Source organism: Alnus glutinosa, chromosome 8 (assembly GCF_958979055.1).
Source record: "Alnus glutinosa chromosome 8, dhAlnGlut1.1, whole genome shotgun sequence".
NCBI classification, from domain to species: Eukaryota; Viridiplantae; Streptophyta; class Magnoliopsida; order Fagales; family Betulaceae; genus Alnus; species Alnus glutinosa.
The window spans coordinates 15,098,303-15,119,823 of record NC_084893.1 but is presented as its reverse complement, the minus strand read 5'-3'; the positions used below and the strand labels follow the sequence as shown (position 1 = coordinate 15,119,823).

Genomic DNA, 21,521 nt, shown 5'->3' with positions numbered 1-21,521 from the left:
ACCCGGGTTCAAATCCGGGCACTGATTCTCTTCTTATTCATTTTCCGGCTACTTCTGTGGCTTCCTCGGCAGCTATTCAAGAGAAGATTCTCGCTAATCAGACGGTGATTAACCCCCTGGTACATGGTCAAGTGGATTTGGGGCGTGGGTCGGCGATGTCTAAGCCTCTAAATTTCTACTTCTGCATGTCCAAGGCTAAGAGAGGTCCGAAGGTGGTTGCCAGTGCCGCCGCTGAAGAGTGGTTGTCAGATACTCTTAGCCTTACGGGTATGCCCCCTCCCGTAGTTTAGGAGGCTGTGGCGTTGGAAAATGTTGATGCTAGGTGGTGAAGAGGAAGCAGGGCTGGTTCTGCTGGTTCAGAGTTTTCTCTTCCTCAATCTTCACCTGAGGTGGGTTCGCCAGAAGGTAGGGTTCCTCCAAAATTATCCTTGGAAGATTCTGCGCCTAAGACTTTGATTCAGTATAAGTGCAAATGCAAGGACATGAGGAAGCCAAAGTTGGTTGTGGGTCAAGGAGAGCACGATGATGTGGGTTTTCTCGGGCGGGGGTTTCTCAAGTCGAGCTCGTCCTCTCCTTTTCTGGCAGATCGCGATGATTCTGAGTCGTCCCACTTCTCTAGCTCGTTGCTTGATGCTCCTTCAGTGGTTGATGAGGAGCATATTTGGGAGGATAAGCTTGTGGGTTGAGAGCTTTAGGGGCTTAGGGGTTTGGATTGTTTTGTGGGATGTTGTTTGGGGTGGGTCGGTGTTGAGGTATTTGTTTCTTGTATACTTTGTGTGTACTAGGGGCACCTTACACTGTTATTTAGGCATTTACTTATCAATAAAAAATCACAAGAGTTCTGAGATCAGACAATAAACAAAAAGAAGCCACAATTGGAAAGCCTAAACAAAGAGATGAACTTCCAAAGTAGTTTAAGATTCAAATTAATTTATCTAATTAACTCAAACTTCCCAAGTCTTTTATTTCAAACTCATGGGTGAGATATTTCCTTAACTTTTGTATTTCTTTGTAACGCCCAAGAAAATCAAACATATTATAATAATGATTAAGGGTTACTAAGGTGCATAAAACATTCATTAAAAACACTTTGAAATAATGTATAAAAGAAAATAAGATTTATAGAAGTGAAAACAGCGTATTATGAGTCCAATAATGTGACCAAAATGTACGCGCTGAAAATAGCTTTCCGAATTGGGGTTATATGCACGATTTTGACACCTATAGCAAAAGTTAAGGTCGATTTACTATTTTAGGTGTTGTTTGATTGAACAAAAATTGGATCGATCAAAACATAATTGGATTGATCAAAAATGGTGGTGCCGAATTTTTAGACAGCGCCAAATTTTGAAGCGGTGCCGAATTTTAAAGGGCCGAAAAATTGGATCGATCCAAATTTTTTGCCTATAAATAGGCAAACTCTGGATTCAGAAAATTCACAATCAAATTTTTTATCTTCTACACTTATACTCCGTTTGTTTCGACGTGAAATGTTTTCCGTCGTAAAATATTTTTAACGAAATTATTTTTTTAAAAAAAATGATTTTTCTGAAAATATTTTCCGGCTTTTAGCTCGTACAAAAAGATCACCAACGGTGCAAAACGGAATCCGGCGATGTTCGGCCACCATCACCAGATTCTGGACAGTTTCGCCGGAATCTGGCCTAATTTGGCAAATTTCCAAATTCCGGCTATACTGGTCAAATTCCAGCTTGTTTTGTCGGAATTCGCCAAGTGCCGCCGGATTCTGACAATCGGATACCAAAATTCGAGGATCTTCAGCGTTAGAGTCGAGCTACCAACAAACTCTAATGCCCAGCGGTGGTGAATTCTCACAAACATGCGTGCAAAAATTAAAGAGGCTTTTACGATCAAACTGAAAATTATTTCCGTTGATCATTATTTTAGCCCCCGCCAAATACCGAAAAATGCTGAAAACATTTTCTAAAAAACATTTTCCAGAAAACATTTTACGCCAAAACAAACGGAGCATTAGAAGGAGAGTCTGAGAGTGAAGGAAAAGTGGAGAAAAAATTAGGAGGCGGCTTTAGATCTTAAAGTGTTTGAGCATTTAAAAGAGAAATTGTTCAGTATAAGTTCTGACTCTAGCTTTATTTATTTAATTATTTAGAGTTTTAAATACGTCATTATAATGCCCAATAGTTTGAAAAATATGTTTATAGCGCATTATAATTACTTTTAAAGATTAAATATTACAATTAAGGGTATACAAATGGAGTGGTTATAACCGCTTTAAAACCGCCCAAAACTGGAATTGAAAAAATAAAAATCTGCACAAAGAAAGCCCAAAACCGGAATTGAAAAGCGGTTTTAAAACCGCTGGTTATTAAGACAATAACCGCTAACCGGTGGTTATAAAAATAACTGTCTCCGCCTAAGCGGTTAGCGGTTGCGATTGGTAAAATAAAATAACCGCTAGGCGGTTAGCGGTTTTAGCCAATAACCGCCGCTTATAACCGTTTGTACACCCCTATTTACAATAGCGTCATTGTAATGCCCAATGATTCCAAAGAAGTCTGGGGCTTTGGATCTTAAAGATTTTCGGCCTATTACTCTTGTTAGTAGTGTTTACGATATCATTGCAAAAGTTCTTGCGAATAGAATCAGAATGGTTATGGAGAAGGTTATCTCGAATTCTTATAATGCTTTTGTGAAAGGTAGACAAATCCTTGACTCAGTTCTTATAGCAAATGAGTGTTTGAATAGTCATATTTAATCCGGTGAACCAGGATTGCTTTGCAAGCTGGATATAGAGAAGGCATATGATCATGTCAACTGGGACTTCTTATTGTATATGTTGAGAAGATGTGGTTTTGGGAAGAAATGGTATTCTTGGATAGCGCATTGCATCTCTTTGGTGCGTTTCTCTGTCTTGGTGAATGGCACCCCGTCTGGTTTCTTCAATAGTTCCCATAGGCTAAGTCAGGGTGATCCTCTGTCTACCCTTTTGTTTGTCATTGTGATGGAAGCCCTAAGTAAGTTGATCATTGCTACTGTTCATAGAGGTCTTCTATTAGGTTTCTATGTGGGCTCTGGAAGCTCTAAGGCGGTTAACATTTCTCATCTATTGTTCGCAGACGATACATTGGTTTTCTGCAGGGCGAATGCTAATCATCTTCGCTATCTATGTGTTTTACTTTTGTACTTTGAAGCTGTCTCAGGTTTAAAAATTAATTTGGCTAAGTCTTTTTTGGCTCTTGTGGGTTGTGTGGATAATGTGGCAAGGGGCAAAGCTTCTACGGCAGCTCCCCCCTCATGTAGTCGTCAGCCTTCCCCAGCCCCCCCCCCCTCCCCCGTCATCACTTCTGGCTAAGCATCTTTCGGCGGAGGAAAGGAGCCCATCAGATTATAAATAAATTGTCTCAGACCCACCTAATCTCTTTTTCCTATTTTTGCCAGTGTGGCTAATCGTATAGAGAAGCTCCATCGAGATTTCTTATAGGGAGTTTAGGTGATGAGTTCAAATATCACTTGGTTCACTAGTCCAAGGTTTGCTCCCCTATTACTGAAGGTGGTTTGGGCATTCGGAATTTGAGGATTTTCAACAAGGCTCTTTTAGGGAAGTGGTTGTGGCGTTATGTGCATGAGAGAGAGGCTTGGTGAAAATCTATTGTGGATGCAAAGTACGGTACTGATTGGGCTGGGTGGTGTTCCTTAGCCCCCCTTTAGGTCTCACAGAGTGGGGCTTTGGAAGAACATAAGGAAGGGGTGGAGTTTGTTTCATAGTCGTACCAGTCTTATTTTGGGAAATGGGTCTAGGATCAGATTTTGGGATGATGTGGTGTGGAGAGATGCCCCTCAAGGAAGCTTTCCCGGTTTTGTACGGCATAGCTTGTGACAAGAATGCGCTCGATGCAGCTCACTTGGTTTTGGAGAGTGATTCCATTCAATGGGATGTGAGCTTTATTTATGCGGCCCACGACTGGGAGGTGGACGTCTTGGATTCCTTCTTCACCTTGTTGTATTCCATTAGAGTGGATCGTGAAAGGGAAGATCAGCTTTGGTGGTCTCCTTCTCACAAAAGGAAATTTGATGTTAGATCTTTCTACAAGGTCCTTACTTGCAAAGAGGTAGTGCACTTCCCCTAGAAAAGTATTTGGCGGACCAAAGTTCCTTTGAAAGTGCCTTTTTCGCTTGGTTGACAGCACTAGGGAAAATCCTTACCATGGATAACCTTAGAAAGAGGTATGTCATTGTGATTGATAGATGTTGTATGTGCAAAATGAATGGGGAGATTATGGATCACCTTCTTTTCCATTGTGAGGTTGCGCGTGCTCTATGGAATGCTATCTTTAGTCGCTTCAGTCTAACTTGGGTTATGCCTCTTTGGGTGGTAGACTTATTCGCTTGCTGGTGGATAGGTGGTCGCTCTCGGAGTGGAGTTGTGTGGAAGACGGTTCCTTCTTGTCTTTTTTGGTGCATGTGGAGGGAACGAAGTGATAGTTCGAGGACAAAGAAAGGATGATTGAAGAGCTCATTACTTTTTTCTTCTTTTCTTTGTACTCTTGGACTGCTGCATTTCTAGCTCCTTTAGTGATTATCTTTAATGATTTCCTTGTTCTTTTTTCTTCTCATGCTTAGCCGCTTCTCTTGTATACTCCATGTGTACTTGACTGCGCTTTGCGCCTTTTAATGATGTTACTCTTATAAAAAAAAATAATGCATGAGTAATGTTTAAAGTTTTAAAAGCCGCCTAACGGTGTGGAGAAGTGGGAGTGTGTGTAGCATTACTCTTTAAAGAATATTTTAAGAGTCAAAAGAAGGTGTAGAATCTAATGTATACATTCAATATTAATACAGAAACTATACGGAGTTGGGAGGAAAGTACAAAAGCATGTTTTGTACGTTCTCCTTGATTATTTTGATTACACGTATGAATGTATTTTGAGATGTTTTTACACATGTTAAATGAAAATATGTTTCAAAGAAAATGATTTACAGAAAGAGGTTGAGTTTTGGAAAGAAAAAGTGATCTGTGAAGAGGAAAATATTATGTATAATTGCATGTGAAAGCCCGGCTGTTAGGAGGGGGGGTTATGCGCCTAACACCCCGATGTTAGGAAGGGAAAAATAAAGTTGCCAAACATGAAAGTATGATGTCCCAGTCTGCGATGCCTTTCGCCAAATTATTTCCATAGTCATGTGTCCCTATAATGTGGTAAGCAAGTTCAAGCCAGCCATGTTGCTTGCGAGTCCAAGAAGTAAAGACCATCCTTCAGGCTACCACTGCCAATCATCTTCCTCGTGACTAGGTCCTAGAAGGAACATTAATGCGAATAAAACAAAAAAAAGTTACTTGACAATTCAAATCAGTTGTAATTCAAGCAATGGAGAGCAAATTATTCGCAAGCTTAGGCACATGTAAAATAGAAGAAAGAGACAGTTGCAATTACAGGGATTAAACCTTAGCTTGACACAAATGACAGGGATCCATCAGCTATGTTAACATTTTCCCTGCCTGAACAAAGATGATGAACAGAAAAGAGATGATAAACCAATCCTATGGTCAGATGCCCCTGAATCAATTATCCAAGGATCATCAGATGTGTCTACATTCCCAGTGGAAATTACATTCAGAGATGAAGCTAAATTACTTAAATGTGCGAAGGAGAATGCAGTGGTAGGCAGTTCCAATTGTAACTTCAACTGACAGAGGGTTTCCAATTCTTCCTTGCTAAGAGTCCCGCTGACAGGAGTACAAGAGCTTGGAGCAGGAGTTTGATCAATGGTTGAAGGGTTATTAGCCCAAGGGTGTGTAACACCACCAGAACGACCTCCTCTACCCTGAGTAGGGTGATCATGAAGTCGCCAACAAGTCTCTCGAGTATGTCATGATTTATAATAGTGATCACAAAGCAACTTATCCTTCTCATCCATTGCTTTCCCACTATCATGACTCTTAGAATCCCCTTTTAGATGCAGTAGCCAAGGTTGACCAATCCTGGGAAGAAGAATGGAGCATGGCACCTCCGCAACTCTCCTCATTCTTAACATAGGCAAATGCCTCTCGAAGAAATGGAGAAGGCTCCTTTCCAAGATCTTAACTCTAATCTTATCATATTCAACATTCAATCCTGCTAGAAATTCATAGATACGACCTTCTTCAACCATTTTCTGAATTTTCATAGCATTGATAGCACACGCAATTTGGAAGTTATGGTAGTGATCCAGTTCTTGCCACAATGCACGAAGCCGATGAAAATACGTTGCAATAGACCACTCTCCTTGAGTTGTTCCATGAATCCGACATTTCAATTCATAGATCTGTGTTAAAACTCCCCATTTTGGAATAGGTTTGAGTCGCTGCATTCAAAATTTCTTTAGTCGTGCTGAGAAACAAATATCCCTGACTAATCTGTGATGGCATTGAATGCAGTAACCATGACATAATGGTAGAATTTTATGCTTCCCATTTGTCATAAGCAGGGTCGTCTAATCGTGGTTCTTGAATTTTACCATCCAAGTATCCCATTTTTCCTCTACTTTTTAATGCACAAAAGAGTGTACTGTGACCAAGCAAGATAGTTGAGCCTGTCCAATTTCACGATTGTGATTTGGAGAATTGGATTTTCACAGTCGGAGGTCAGCTGACTCCCTACCCCTTGTGAATTTATGAGGTTTGATTTCTCTCATACATTTTTAAATCAGACATCCAACCAAAATTTCTTTACTATGCAACTGGGCTCAGCAAAATATTTAAAATAAACTACACAACACGCATTATATAGTCTGTAATCAACAAAAAATTCTAGCAGCATTTTTTTTTTTGCCTACTCTAAACGGTTTATCGCTTCGGGAGACTTTTTTGCCTCAGCTGAACAACCTGTTCTTTGTGCCTGAACTAGATCACATGTCATTTTCTCCATGCCTATGCAACTTACTCTAGTCTTTTTACAAAACAACCTGTCGTTTTGTCTTTCTACACCACTGTCTCACAGAGCCGCCAGAAAACTCACTGCCGCATCAGAACTTCACAATTTCTTCAGAAATTAACTCAGATTAGGCCGTTGAGCTTCCTCGCCCACATACAATCCTCCTTCACGCAACCACACCAATCAAGAATAAGAAGTTTTGATTGGCATAGGTGTGTCGGTGACTATGGTGGCAGACTCACCCGAAACACTTCAAGCTTTCCCGAAAAATCTCAAAAGTGGGTTTTCTGTGGCAACCAGTCGGAACTGAACGTGAGTCCATCGATCTGGGCGACAAAGGCACGAAACGAAAAACAAACCACTCCCGCTCTAATACCAATTTGAAACAGGAAGAAGAAAAGTTTGGAGAAAGACGAAAAAGAGAATATTGTCTTATTCCCCTGCACTGCTTCGTAGGCTTACAAGAATATAAATAGAAAAAACCCCCACCATATTGTGGAAATATACTTATTGCATATTACAATAATAGGAATGAAATCGGGTGTAACTAAATCAGGTAATAATAGGAAATAAAGCATATCATAAGTTCTTTCTTCAACAAAGTCAACCCACTATACCTAGGAACCAAAACCATCCAAAAACAGCCTGCTACAATTAAGTACTGTTCAAGATGCTATAAAAAATCCCGGTGTTGTTGTCCTACTCCAAGGGAAATGATAATGAGAATGATAATGAGCTACTTTCTACTTGTATGGGGGACTTTAAAGCATGGAAAATGATATTACCTTAAGTTTAGATTGTGAATCCTTTGCCTTGCCCTTCTTGAGCTTCTCCATTCTTTTTTGAATCTGCAGTTCTTGTAAAAGGTACACTTTAGTTCTATCAGTTCACCTCACCCTACTGAGCTATTAACATACATTTCATGACAAATTCGAGCCTGTAAAGATTATCAAAAGTACTTTAAGCACACAAACATTCTGAGTTGTTGCACCAAGCAATGCAGTAGAAAATGGAACTTCTTTATATCAGACAATAGTCATGTGAGTGCGAGGTATACGAGCAGAACACCCATCCAAATGGGTGTATATATGGTTACTAAAAGTGGTAACAGCCATTAAAAATGATTAGTTATGTAGACAGAAATTTCTCCTGACTATTTCATCCATAATTTGAAACCCAAGTGGTAAAAGAGGATTAGTGGGATGAGCCCCAAGCACTTAATAAAAGACTTTCTTGAGTAATTTTAGTTGATCTGCAGAAGATAACGTTCTAAATAAACAGCATAATAATTCAGTATGATCACAAATAAGCACTGATCCAACTAGAACACCAGGTGGTAACAAATATGGCAACCTAAAGGCCTATTAGGGAATTTCTATAATTTGGAAAAATCCAATTCGAAACCATTTTGTAACTTTTACTAAAATGAATACACAGAATGTTACATCCTCTCAAGAGAGTAATCGAAAATTCAGAAGGGAAACAAAACCTAAGAAATAATCAGAATGAATACTGCCCAATTATGCTAAAACAAAAGTAGGACAATGATTTTTAGCAAGTTTCCAATTCAAAACCATATGCAAAGCCAGTTCTTGTCACAAGAAATTTTGATATAAACTGGTTTTGGTCAAATTAGGTACTCTACAAACTAAAATGTGTCTGGGTTAGCGTCAACATTTCCAGGCTCAAATCCTTTCGAAACATTATTATTATTAAGAACCCCAACAACTATGAGGGAGAAAAAGTCAAAGAGGGCTAAATTAAAAAACAATTGAATCAACTTTGATGCAAACGACAAGAAGCCTAAGAATAAGGAAGTTCATAGACCAAAGGAAATAAAAATATGGATTATTTTCAAGCTTTCTGGTGTCATGGTTGTCTTCAAGTCTCATTTCAAGTTTTTCTAAGTTTAAAATGGAACTAGTTTGGTTATACTTGAGTTTTCTTAAATTTTACAAGTCAACGGTAATCAGTTATTTCCCTTGCTGGAATGGTCCACAAGTTCTATTTGGACAGACTCTTCGCTAGTTTACAGCTTATCAGCCAAACTTACCAATTTCTAGAATTGCCAAAACCTATAAAACCCCTTAATTCTCCACCCAAGCTCCTAATCCACTGAAACCCCAACCGTCTCTCAACCTATTTCACATCAAGCCGGAACCAACAAATAATAATAAAGTGATCATATTTAAAGATCCTGCATGCAATTTGGTATCACATCAATCTGCCTTGTATGAGACTGGCTTCAAGACTTATTAAGTTCTTTCTTTTATTGAGATACAATTATGAAGTTCAACCAATCAAAAAGAATACAAGTCCATCTCTCCATCTTTGTCAGAATGTAAATCAACCAAAGGAAAATAATTAATTTAAACTAAAATGAGTAAGGAAAGAAAGAAATGAAGATTCTGATATAAGCAAAGATACATTGAGAAGCTAAAACCCGTCATCTGAGATGAAGGGCGTCAACTAGGAATGCTTGTTGATGCTTTGAGAACAACCAATGGAAAAGGAACAAACACAATAGAGATTATTATGGATAGCAGCGTTGGAATGCTTAGAATCTTATGCTACAATAGGTTGTACTGTTCTAGAAGGAAATCTAGTGAGGTGTCCATACCAGCTGTAATTCTCAAAATATTTCTCCCCAGTCTTTGTAACTAATTCTCCTATATATATGGAATGGATTGAGGGCTGCACAGTGTGTGAAAAACAGCCCATCTTGATTCACGTTCTCTTCCATTTTCTTTCCTCTAACAAGCAGAAACAAAAAGGATTCTCCAGGAGAGAGCGGGAAAGAGGAAGAGAAATTGCTTTTTGTTTTTCTTTTAAAAGTTGGTTAACGGTCGGATGAATGTTCGCTAGCATGAACATAGGTTCTGACCAAGATCGATTAACAGTCCAATGGCGTAGACAGGTTAGGCATCATAAAGTAACAAGAAGATGCATCACCTGAACCAATGCAAGATTAAGAGAGATCCATTTGTTTCACTAAAGTAAAAGCAAAATAGAGATTAATGAAGATAAAAGGCAAACTTATTCTCTAGGGGATAAAGGGAAAGAGGGGGGACAAAAACAAATTTTATTTTTTCTTTTAACCTTTAGATAGGAGTTGGATGTTTAACCAACAACAAAATTCTTTTTAAAAAACTGTTGTGTTAGCACAAAGACAGGTTTTGGACTGAGGCCTTCATTACCACACTGGTGAGGCTTTACCAACAGAAAGGATGACACAACTTAACATAAAGATGCATCGCCAGAATCCATACAAGATTAAGAGAGAGCCAATGTTGCACACACACGTTCATGGAGTCTTGAAAAAGGAGGAGCTTTAGGGAATCATAACTCAACACCTCTTAAGGGAGAACCAATTTGGATGTATACGTGCTGCTGAATTTTAACATAATGTGACATTACAACATAGAAAGCCATGTTTCCCAGACTGCAAGTGTGTTCCATAAACAAGTTTTTGGCCCACCCAAAAGAGCCTACAAGAATAGAAAATGTTTAACAATGCAAATATTCTTGTAGGTTGGTGATACATGCCTCTTTTTAACAAAATCTATCAACTTCAGACCGCTGGTAAGAGACACAAAATGGAGGCAGGAGCCCTCATAGATGAGCTCGAGTTCCACAAATAATAAGGAACTAGGAGGTTTCCTGTAGAGAATTGTACAACAATTACAGTGAAGTCATTCAAACTAGTCCTATATATAAGGAAAAAAATATGAGAAGAATCCAAAACCAATTATATGTAACGCAAGGAAATCAAATCATACAATCAAGTCATACATCTCAAAGATACATTTTAGGTGGAATCAGTCAAATTGTGATAATACCAGGAAACAAGAAATTGTAGTCAAATTCAACATGGTGCCGCCTTCATTATTTAAAATTTGATGAGATGGCGCCTATTTTAAGCGGTAAGTTGTGTATAGAGCAAGTTAAAATCAGAAATACCTGGTCCAAATCTGAGAAAACAAGCTCAAGATTGATAACATCAATATCCGATTTTGGGTTGACTTCACCATTCACATGAACAATGTCATTATCTTCAAAACAGCGTACGACCTGGAAAAAATATATATATTATGCTGGTTATAAAATAAAATAGAAGTGTATAACCCAATAGCACCACCTTACTCTTAACAAAGATAAATGATTTTCAAAAAAATAATTTAACCCACTTTCTGACATACAGAATTTGATTTACTAAAAATAGCAACATCATATGTCATAAATTCAAATTTGTGACACATGATAGAAGAATGTTTCTCAACATCTTGTGCTAATGAAGTTATTGAGAATTTATTCTTGTATGAGACAAATGCTCGACTTTAAGAATTTATATCTTTCTAGGGTACCGTCTCATGAGCTTCACACCATCCTAGGATTTCTTGTTGCTTATTGTCCAAACTATATTACAATACAAAGTTAGTTTGCTCAACTACTCTACTTCCTCCCGAGTATTGCTCCTTTTCAATTTTGATGAAACTTTCTTTCTGCATGTTACTTGCATCAAATTGAGCAAAGTGAGACTCGTGGGTGGACATCAACCATCGTATGCAGAGGTGGCTCGTGCAGCAGGGAAACCTGGTGTACCACTGGGCAAAGGAAAGGAGTTGCAAGCCTTTGAACCGATGGGTAATGCTCAGTACGCGTCGGAGGCTGGTTTCGCGGATCGAGGTTCGGCTACTTCTCCTTTTCGTGTGGCAGAAGGCAATGCTCGAGGATCTACTTCTGCTTCTTTTCCTTTTGATGCTTCAGATACTGACGAGGCTGCACAGGGTGGAAAGAGTGATAAGATAGGTTTGTTTTGGGTGTGGAAAGTTAAGCTTGAACAATTAAAAGGGGAGGTGGAGCAGGCCTTACAATGTGTGTATGAAGGGTTGGACTTGTTTGGGTCGGGCTCTAAAGATTAGGCTGTAACTGAAAAGGCCACTATTCTGAAGCCTAAGCCCAAGCCCAATTCTAAGAGGTTGGGTTTAGTCACAGATCATGGGTCTGAACGCAGGCCTCGGCATCAAAGCCCTTGAAGTTCTACAACCGTAAATCCAAGGCAAGTAGGTTATCGAAGATGGATGATAGTCTGATCGCCGAGGCTGTGTCGGCGATTAGTGCTCCGCCTGTTTTGCCTCGGTTCGTTGGGTCTGCATCACCACAAACCTCGTCAGAGGTTGCCCACGTCCCAGCGAGCCTAGTTTTTCCGACAAAGGGTTTCCTCCGGAAGGGGTTTCTCAGGCTGAGTTCCTCTATTGTGATTCGTGGCTATTCGCCTGAGCCGGTCCAGCCTACGCAGAAATCATTGGGCTTGGTTTGTCCCCACAGTTGAACAACCTCCTCCAACAGATTTGGTGGTCTTTGATCAGCATGGGGTTCAGCACATAGAATAATCTGAGATTGTGCAATGTGCCATGGAGATTGGCCCTTTAATGGGAATTTCTTGTGGAGGTGATGAGAAAAAGTTGCAAGGTCTTTTGACAAGCCTTGATAAGGAACATTGTCAAGAGGCGTCGGCTATTCTTTCCATACGTGGCACAAAAAGCTGAAGGGAACTCAAAAACTTGGATTGTTCCATTAATTTGGAAGGCTCAAGCCATGGCAAAGGGAAGAGGGCTATGTCAGCATTCTGAGGTTTCGGATTGTATTGTTGGGCGTGTTTTCTGTTAGATGGGGTGGGTCTCAAGGGTTAGGGTGGGGGTTTCACTGTGGGTGTTGTTTTGGGTTTTTGTGGGTCTTTGTTTCCTTTTTGTTTTCCTCTTTATAGGTGTTCCTTTTATCTACTCATCGTGTACTAAGGGGTGCCTTACGCATTTTTTAATAAAATTTGACATTACTTATCCAAAAAGAAAATTGAGCAAAGTGAGACTACCATGAAGAAGAAAAAAAAAAAAAAAAAGTCTTTATTGTAGAGGTACTTAGTCCTTTTGCAATTTGAATTCTACTAAATCTATTGCGTGGTAGGTTAAGTGCATTTCATGTTTTTTTTATAATTAATCAAGATATCATTAAAAGCGTAAGGCGCCCCCATGTATACAAGAAGTATACAAGAGAAGCCACCTAGGTAGTAGGGGCAAAAAGAATAAGAAAATCATGAATAACTAATTACTAAAGGATAAACATAAGCAGTTGTCCAAAGATACAAAGTGTTAAAAAATAAAGATTTCAACTCCACCAAAGTCCTCTCAAGATCTTCAAAACACCTATTATTCATTTCCCTCCATAGATACCACAAAATGTACAAAGACACCATCTTCCAAACAGCAGCACTCAGAGTGTTGCCGGCAGTCCACCAACAAGCAAACAATTCGACTACTCGTCTAGGCATAACCTAAGACGACCAAAATCGTTTGAAGAAAACATTCCAAATGGAAGAGACCCATGACACTGTAGAAGAAGGATTTAACACCCAATAACCCTCTTTTGGAAGAGACCCACCACAACTATCTTCCCCTTCCCATCTAATTCTTACTAAATACAACAACCCAAAGAACAAGGCAAAGGCATCTACCTCCCAATCCTAAGCGGCTCTAGCAAAGCTCACATTCCATTGAATGGCATCTCTAGAAAATTCCGCGTGAGCCTCAACATGAGCATTCTTTGCATAAGCAATACCAAATAAAATTGGCAAGGCATCCTTAAGGGCCATATCCCCACACCAAGATCATCCCAAAGAGGAATGCTAGACATCCAAACACTTTTTTTCAGAATTTGGTTCCAACCTGATGTGTCACAATCTCATGAGATCTATCATTTTAGGAAATGTGACACAATCTCATAGGATTGTGACACATCAGGTTGGAACCAAATTTTGAAGAAAAAAATGTTGGGATATCTAGCATTTCTCCATCTCAAAATCTAACCTTGGAGTCATCACTCATCTGGTGTGATTGTAGAACTTCCCCCAACCCCTCCTAATATTCCTCCATAAACCCACCCCATACACCCCGACAGGCTCACTAGAACACCACCCTCCCCATGAACGTCCATATTTAGAGTCCACCACCACTCTCTACCAAGCCCATATCACCAAAGCCATTTACCTAAGAGAGCATGAGTGAACCTCATAGAGTAACCATCAGGGCCCGGTGCCTTATCACCATTCATTGCTTTCACAACCTCTCACACCTTTTCCTCAAAATCTCTCTCCAACAAACTAGCAGCAACCTCATCAATAGAACCAAAGGAAAGATCATCCACTACAGGCCTCCAACTAATCATCTGATAAACAACTTTTTATAAAACTGGACAATGTGCTCACAAATCTCTAATCAGTTGGTAGAAATAGTACCATCAATCAACAAGGAATCAGTGGAATTTCTTCTTTTATTGGAGGCTAACAATTTATACCTTCTTCATACTCTCCTCAACACCTAATGCCCTCCTCCCTTCAATGATACCAAAAGCATGCAACTCCTCCGAAAGGACTTTGTTCAATGATACAAGGACTAGTATCTCTCATCTTCTGTTTACTGATGATACTTTACTTTTTCTGTGGGGCCAACCCAAATCATCTTCGCATTTTACGGACTTTATTCCTATTATTTGAAGTTGTGTCGAGTTTGAAGACGAACTTAGCCAAGTCAAAATTGGTTCCTGTGGGATACGTTGACAATGCGGCTGGATTGGCTGAAATTTTGGGTTGTGGGGCTGCGTCTATGCCCTTGAAGTATCTTGGTCTTCCTTTGGGAGCATCCTATAAGGCTAGGCATATATGGGACGGTGTGATTGAGAAGAATGAACATCGGTTGGCTAGTTGAAAAATGTTGTATTTGTCTAAAGGTGGCAGGATTACCCTTACCAATAGCACCCTATCCAACTTACCTACGTACTTCATGTCTCTATTTCCTCTTCGTGTGAGTGTTGCAAACCATATTGAGAAACTCCAACGTGATTTCTTATGGTGGTGGGGCTAGGTGAAGAGTTCAAATATTACCTGGTGAGATGGTCTAAGGTTTGTACATCGATCTCTGAGGAAGGGTTGGGGATTCGAAACATGTTGAGGTTCAAGCATGCTCTCTTAGGTAAATGGCTTTGGTGCTATGGGCTTGAGAGAGAGGCTTGGTGGAGGGTGGTGGTGGACTCTAAATATGGAAATGCATGGGGAGGGTGGTGTTCTAGGGAGCCCATCAGGGTGTATAAGGTGAGTTTTTGGAAGAATATTAGAAGGGGTTGGGGGAAGTTTTGTAGTTATACTAGATTTGAGATGGGAGATGGCTCCAAGGTTAGATTTGGGATCTTTGGTGTGGGAATATGACGCTTAAGAAAGCCTTCCCACTTTTATTTGGTATTCCTTGCATAAAGGGTGCTTCTGTTGCGACTCTCGTAGATTTTCTTGAGGTTTCATTCAGTAGGACATGAGCTTTACTAGAGCGGTTCATGATTGGGAGGTGGGAGCCTTTGCCTCATTCTTTAAGGTGTTATATTTAGCGAGAGTAAGACGGAAAGGAGAGGACAAGTTGTGGTGGATCCCTTCCAAAAGGGATTGTTTAGTGTAAATCCTTCTACAATGTCATGGGTTGTCATGATGGTGTATGTTTCCCTTGGAGAAGTGTTTGGCATACTATGGTTCAATTGAGAGTGGCGGCCCTAGGAAAGATCCTAACTATGTATAATCTCTGAAAACAGCACGCCATTATGGTTGGTCGTGTTTATGTAAAAATAATGGGGAGTCTGTAGGTCATCTTCTGCTTCATTATGAGGTTGTTTATGCCATTTGGAATATGTTTTCTTCAATTGTTTTGGGTTGTCGTGAGTCATGCCTAGACGAGTAGTCAATTTCTATGCTTATTGGTGGACTACTGGCAACACTCGGAGTGTTGTTGTGTGGAAGATGGCGCCCTCGTGCCTTTTGTGGTGTCTTTGAAAAGAAATGAATGATAGAAGTTTTGAGGACCGTAAGAAGACTTTGGAGGAGATTAAGCTTTATTTTTCAACACATTGTATCTTTCGACAACTGCTTTTTGTTTTTCCTTTCGTAATTAGTTATCATTATTTTCTTGTTCTTTTTGCCCTTACTATGTGGCTTATCTTGTATACTTCATGTATACCTGGGAGTGCCTTATGCTTTTATTGATATTTTGATTACTTATTAAAAAAAAAAAAAATGAATTTTGATAATAGAAGTCCAAAGCCAAGCATTTTCCCTTCTCTTTTTTCTTGTCTTCTGACGCAATAATGGGATTTTTCGATCTCTTATTTCTCTTTATGCAGAAACAAATAATCTTGTGTTTTTCTCAATAAAAATAAAAAATAAAAAATAAGGATGCTTCCCCCCCCCCCCCCCCCCCCAGGTTCCTTCTTCAACACAGTCATACCAAAGCCTACTGGGAATTTTGAGGACAAAGGTGCCAATGTCATATATTTTAAATATGGAAATAGGGCCATTCTACGTCACTGGATACATCACCACTTCTGTTTACGGACTGAAATTATTATTATAAGGTGAACTATGTTATAAACCTCGTTATTTGGGGTGGATAGATCTTTCTTATTCAGTTCTTCAATTCAGTCATCTCTCTTCTTCAGAAAGCACTTCTAAGATTCAATCCATTCCCTCAACTTCTTGCTTCAGAGCTCACTCTCATGGAGGGTGAGGTCATGGATATAAGACCAACCGAGTGAGTATGTATTACCAATTTAAGACCAAAACAAAAACAAGAGGAATAAAGTAGAGTGCTTTTTGTGAAGCATAGACAAGGAGATTATGATAAAGGTGTGACACGAGACAGACATGCCAACAAAATTATTATAGAGCCAGTAGGAGACTTATTTGTTTGGATGCAAGAGCGGAATTTTGATTCTATTAAACTTTTTGCTACAGTGTTTGCTTTTTCAAAAAACAAATCATATTTTATTCAACTTTCTCTAAACAAATCATATTTTATTCAATTTTTTTTAATTTTATCTCACAAAGTCAAACATCGAAATTCGCGCACAAAATAAGAATTAAATTCTGATTTCAAAAACCGAACACCCAAACGGATCATAAGCACTCCATATTTGATTTTCAAAACAGTTAAGTTAGCACAATAAAGACATACTAATAAAGAAGTATATATTTCACAAATATAAATAAATAAGATATATTGTGCATTAAGTTCCATTAGCAATAAGTTATAAATCTAAAACCTTTTAGCCGAACACATTTTAGCGCCAACTTGATTTTGAGCAAAAGAGTTGAGAATTTCAACAAACGGAGAGATGTTGGATATCCATCTCATAATGACCATACGACAATGCTTAGATTACAAATCTTACATTACTAATATGACTTAAGTATATGCTCTCCAACAAGATAATTAGATGAACCATTATAGAGCTTGTCATACTTTATTACTCATTATCAAGAGTTTTCTTTGTACCGCCTAAGAAAATAAATCACATAAAATAATGATAAAGTATTGATAAAAACACATAAAATAATCCATTAAAATACTTAAATATGAAGCACGGGAATATTCTAGAAAAATATGAGCAAACGGGAAATGAAACAGATCGAAAATCGGATCGGTGCAGAAACTAGGGTTTCTGCCATATCGAAGCTAAATATGAGAGTATGAGGGGTGGTTGGTATTCAAATGAGGTAATGGGGAAATATGGAGTGGGAGTTTGGAAACATATTAGACAGGGTTGGGATAAGTTCTCTAATTTTGTCAGTTTTGAAGTTGGGTTTGGGTCAAAAGTAAGATTTTGGCATGATCATTGGTGTGGGGATAGACCGTTGAAGCTCTCTTATCAGGCTTTGTTTAGTATTGCTCAGTGCAAAGACGCGTGGGTGGCGGATGGTATGCTCTTTCAAGATGGAATTATCTAATGGAATGTAATTTTTACACGACCGATCCAGTATTGGGAGATGGAGTTGGCACTCTCTTCCTTTCGGTGGTTGTATTCTTTCCATTTACGATTTGGAGAGGAGGATAGATAAGGTTGGAGCCCTTCTAAGAGGGATAAGTTTGAAGTGAAGTTGTTCTATAAAGTGTTAATTGGCCAGGATGATCCTTCATTTCCATGGACAAGTATGTGGCGAGTAAAGGCTCCTTTGAGGGTGGCCTTTTTTATTTGGACAGCAGCCTTAGGGAAAATTTTGACACATGATAATCTACGAAAGAGGAATGTTGTGGTGGTTGAGTGGTGATGTATGTGTAAAGAAGAGTAGGAAGTCCATTGATCATCTAATTCTTCACTGTGAAGTCGCCAGAGAACTATAAAGCTATATTATTACTGTTTGGAGTAGAAAGGGTTATGCCGAGACAAGTCATCGATTAATTGTACAGCTGGAGCAGTTCGGTTGGGTGTGGTACCTTCAAGGAAGTCTGGAGGTTGACTCTATTGTGTTTAATGTGGTGTCTTTGGGGTGAGAGGAATGCTCGACACTTTGAAGACGTAAAGACATCAATGATAGAATTGAGGAATCTTATGCTTAACACGTTACACCTCTGGATAGCGGCTCATCATAGCTGATTGTTTCTACTTTCGTATATTTTTTGAATTTATGTTATTCTCTGTTCGACTGGTAATCTTAACAGCTATGACATTTTGGTGGAAAACTCTTTTGTGAAAACACTGTACAATGATAGTTGTTATTATAAACACTAGTTAGATGTATTTTTCAAAAAGGGGGCTCAAATTATAAAATGATCAGTATGCTTACACTTGTTGAGCCGTGGACTCACACATCCATCTGTAAAATGGTAATTTTACAGATGATGTTAGAGAGGGGGAGGATGAATACCCATATGCGTGTCTTAACTTTTGTTCATGAGGGAGGGGTTCTCGTATACCCCAGGTTAGTGCAAGATGCTAGGTCGTGTTTTGGATGATGGGGGTTTCTTTCAAGGGGACTGAGAAGGGTTTTATAGATTTCTTGACTTTAGTTGATAAGGGACAGCACTCTGTCTCTACTCCTAAGAAAAAAGGGAATAGAGAGGTCAAGAATCTAGAATGCTCGATCAATTTCAATGCTAAGGGTGTGGGTTCTAGCCGAGTTAAAGGCAAGAGGTTGGGGGTTCGGGTGTTCTTCCTTTGTTTTCTGTTTTTCTTTTGTTTTGATGTCCTTCTTGTATACTCCATGTTTGCTTAGGGGTGCATTTACGTTTTTTTAATGTTATTTCCTTTATTACCTATCAAAAAAAAACTTTTGTTCATGAGGTTGGCAGGAAGCCTCAACTTTTGAAAGGGTCATCTTACTATAGTCAGATTTTGAGTTTAGTTGCCATTTGTGGCACTTTTTTAGAACAATGTTTAGATGTATATAATATGTTATGTAATGACAATGTTCTAACTATGTCTATAATGTGAAGTTTAAATTAGAAGCTTGATGCAGGGTAGTTTTCAATCATACCAGCCTTAATAAAATTGCCATAAATCGAGTTTCTAACATCAGATGAAGGCAAGCTTGGTGGCGTTGAAAAGCTTATTCAAAGGCCTATAAAATCATGTTTCCTAAAGTTTGGCAAATTCCATCGTTTACTAGGTCAAAACAGGCTACAAAGAGGAGTCTATCGAGCTGGACAAAAAGGCTCATTCCAAGTTCAGTTCAAACAAGACTTGGAATGAGATGCTTCAGGGAACTTCCAGTAGATGGCATTCCAAGTTCAGCTCGAACAAGCTTTGGCATAATTGGGACATTTTTACCAATTCGAATTGGTAAGTGGCTCAGTTCAAACTGGCTGCGACAAATTTTTGTAACGGACTTTATTTCAGTATTTTATTCGAGTTAGGAGTCTAAGTACTATAAATATGTCAAAATAGGCTTTTGGTCTGAATACCTCTCTCCTTGTGAGAGTTCTTTTCTTTATATAGAGATTGTCGCACATTACAAGGCTGAAAATCAAAGACTATACAAGGTAAGAATAAAGCTATACAATTATACAATATATGTTTCCTTATTTAGTTTGGACTAAATAAGGTAGCCGTCAATTCTGCTAACATTCCTCCTCAAATTGATGTTGGGCGATCACGAAGCAACAATTTGTCAATCAAGAACTGATAGCGAGAACGAGAAAGAGCCTTGGTGAAAACATCAGCGGTTTGGTGTTCAGAGGAAATGTGTGGAAGAGTAATCTCCTAACGAGCCAAGGCTTCACAAATGGAATGACAATCCACTTCAATATGTTTGGTGCGCTCATGAAAAAGGGGATTGGCAGCAATCTGAATAGCACTAGTATTATCAGCATGAAGGGGAGTAGGAGTAAGCTGCGAAACACTGAGTTCGCCTAACAACCCGCGAAGCCATACAATTTCAGAACAGGAGGACGACATAGCCTGATATTCAGACTCGGTGGATGACTTCGAGACATGAGTATGCTTCTTACTCTTCCAAGAAATGAGGGCATCGGCAAGGAACATACACCAACCCGTAATAGAACAACGAGTATCCGCACAACCAGCACAGTCAGCATCACTAAAGCCCTCTAACTGTAAAGAATTCTCCAAAGGGAAGAACAAGTCGCGACCAGATGTCCCTTTAAGATAACGAAGAAGATGACAAACAGCGGCCAAATGTGTCTGGCACGGATCCTGCATAAATTGACTGACCTGCTGAACAGCAAACGAGATATCAGGTCGAGTAATGGTCAAATAATTCAAACTGCCCACCAGCTGTCAATACATCGAAGGATCAGATAAGGGATCACCATCCGCCTTAAGCAGCTTCAAATTAACCTCCATAGGAGTAAGAACCAAATTGCCATCTTGAAGGCCAGTTAAAGAAAGAAGTTCTTGGGTATACTTATGCTGATGTAAGAGCATTCCAGTCGGACAATGTTGAACCTCAATCCAAGAAAATACTGTAGGGGACCAAGATCTTTCATATGAAAGGAAGATTTGAGGCGCTGTTGGAGCTGGTCAATTAACTGGAGATCAGATCCAATAATCGCAATATCATCGACATACACAAGAAGTATAATAATCCCAAGAGCAGTCTTGCGAAAAAAATAGAAAGGAGTCATACTGACTCAGAGTAAAAGTGAAATCCAGTATAGTAGTACAAAACTTCTCAAACCATGCCCGTGGTGCCTGCTTCAAACCATACAGAGACCGCTTCAAGCGACAAACCTCAATAGAAGAGGAAGGAAACAAGCCAAAAGGAGGAGACATAAATATTTCTTCCTTTAGGTCACCATGTAAAAATGCATTCTTCACATCCAACTGGCGAAGCGACCATCTAGTAAGTTGGTTAAAGATTTGTACTCTAATTTCCTTAGAAATCTTTAATCGGGCTCTTTTAGAGAAGTGGTTATGGCACCATGCCAAAGAGAGGGAGACTTTGTGGAGATCGGATGTGGAAAATAAATATGACAACATGTGGGGAGGATGGTGTTTCTAAGGCGGTTACTAGGTCTTTCGAGGTTCGGGTGTGGAAAAATATTAGGAGGTGGGAGGAATTCTCTAGATTTAATATATTTGAGGTGGGTGATGGTTCTGAGATCAGATTTTGGCGTAATGTGTGGTGTGGGGATCAAACTTTGAAGGCAGCTTTCCTAATGTTGTTTAGCATCGCTCGCTTTAAGGAAGCTTCGATGGCTCATCATTTGCAGTTTTCTAACGAGATTTCACAATGGAACATCACCTTTATCAAATCAGTGAATGACTGGGAGGTGGAATCAATTACCTCGTTCTTAAATC

At 39.3% G+C, this 21,521-nt stretch overlaps 1 protein-coding gene across 1 annotated transcript in view; it reads right to left on the bottom strand.

Moving 5' to 3' along the window:
- The window catches only part of LOC133874782 (uncharacterized), a 43,314-nt gene that overhangs the window by 13,375 nt on the left and 8,418 nt on the right, over positions 1–21,521 (bottom strand). Inside the window, exons 4-5 of the mRNA XM_062312646.1 lie at positions 10,854–10,964; positions 7,679–7,741 (exon numbers count right to left, since the gene is read on the bottom strand). Of these exons, the coding sequence (XP_062168630.1) occupies positions 7,679–7,741; positions 10,854–10,964 (174 nt within the window). The remainder of the gene's footprint in view (positions 1–7,678; positions 7,742–10,853; positions 10,965–21,521) is intronic.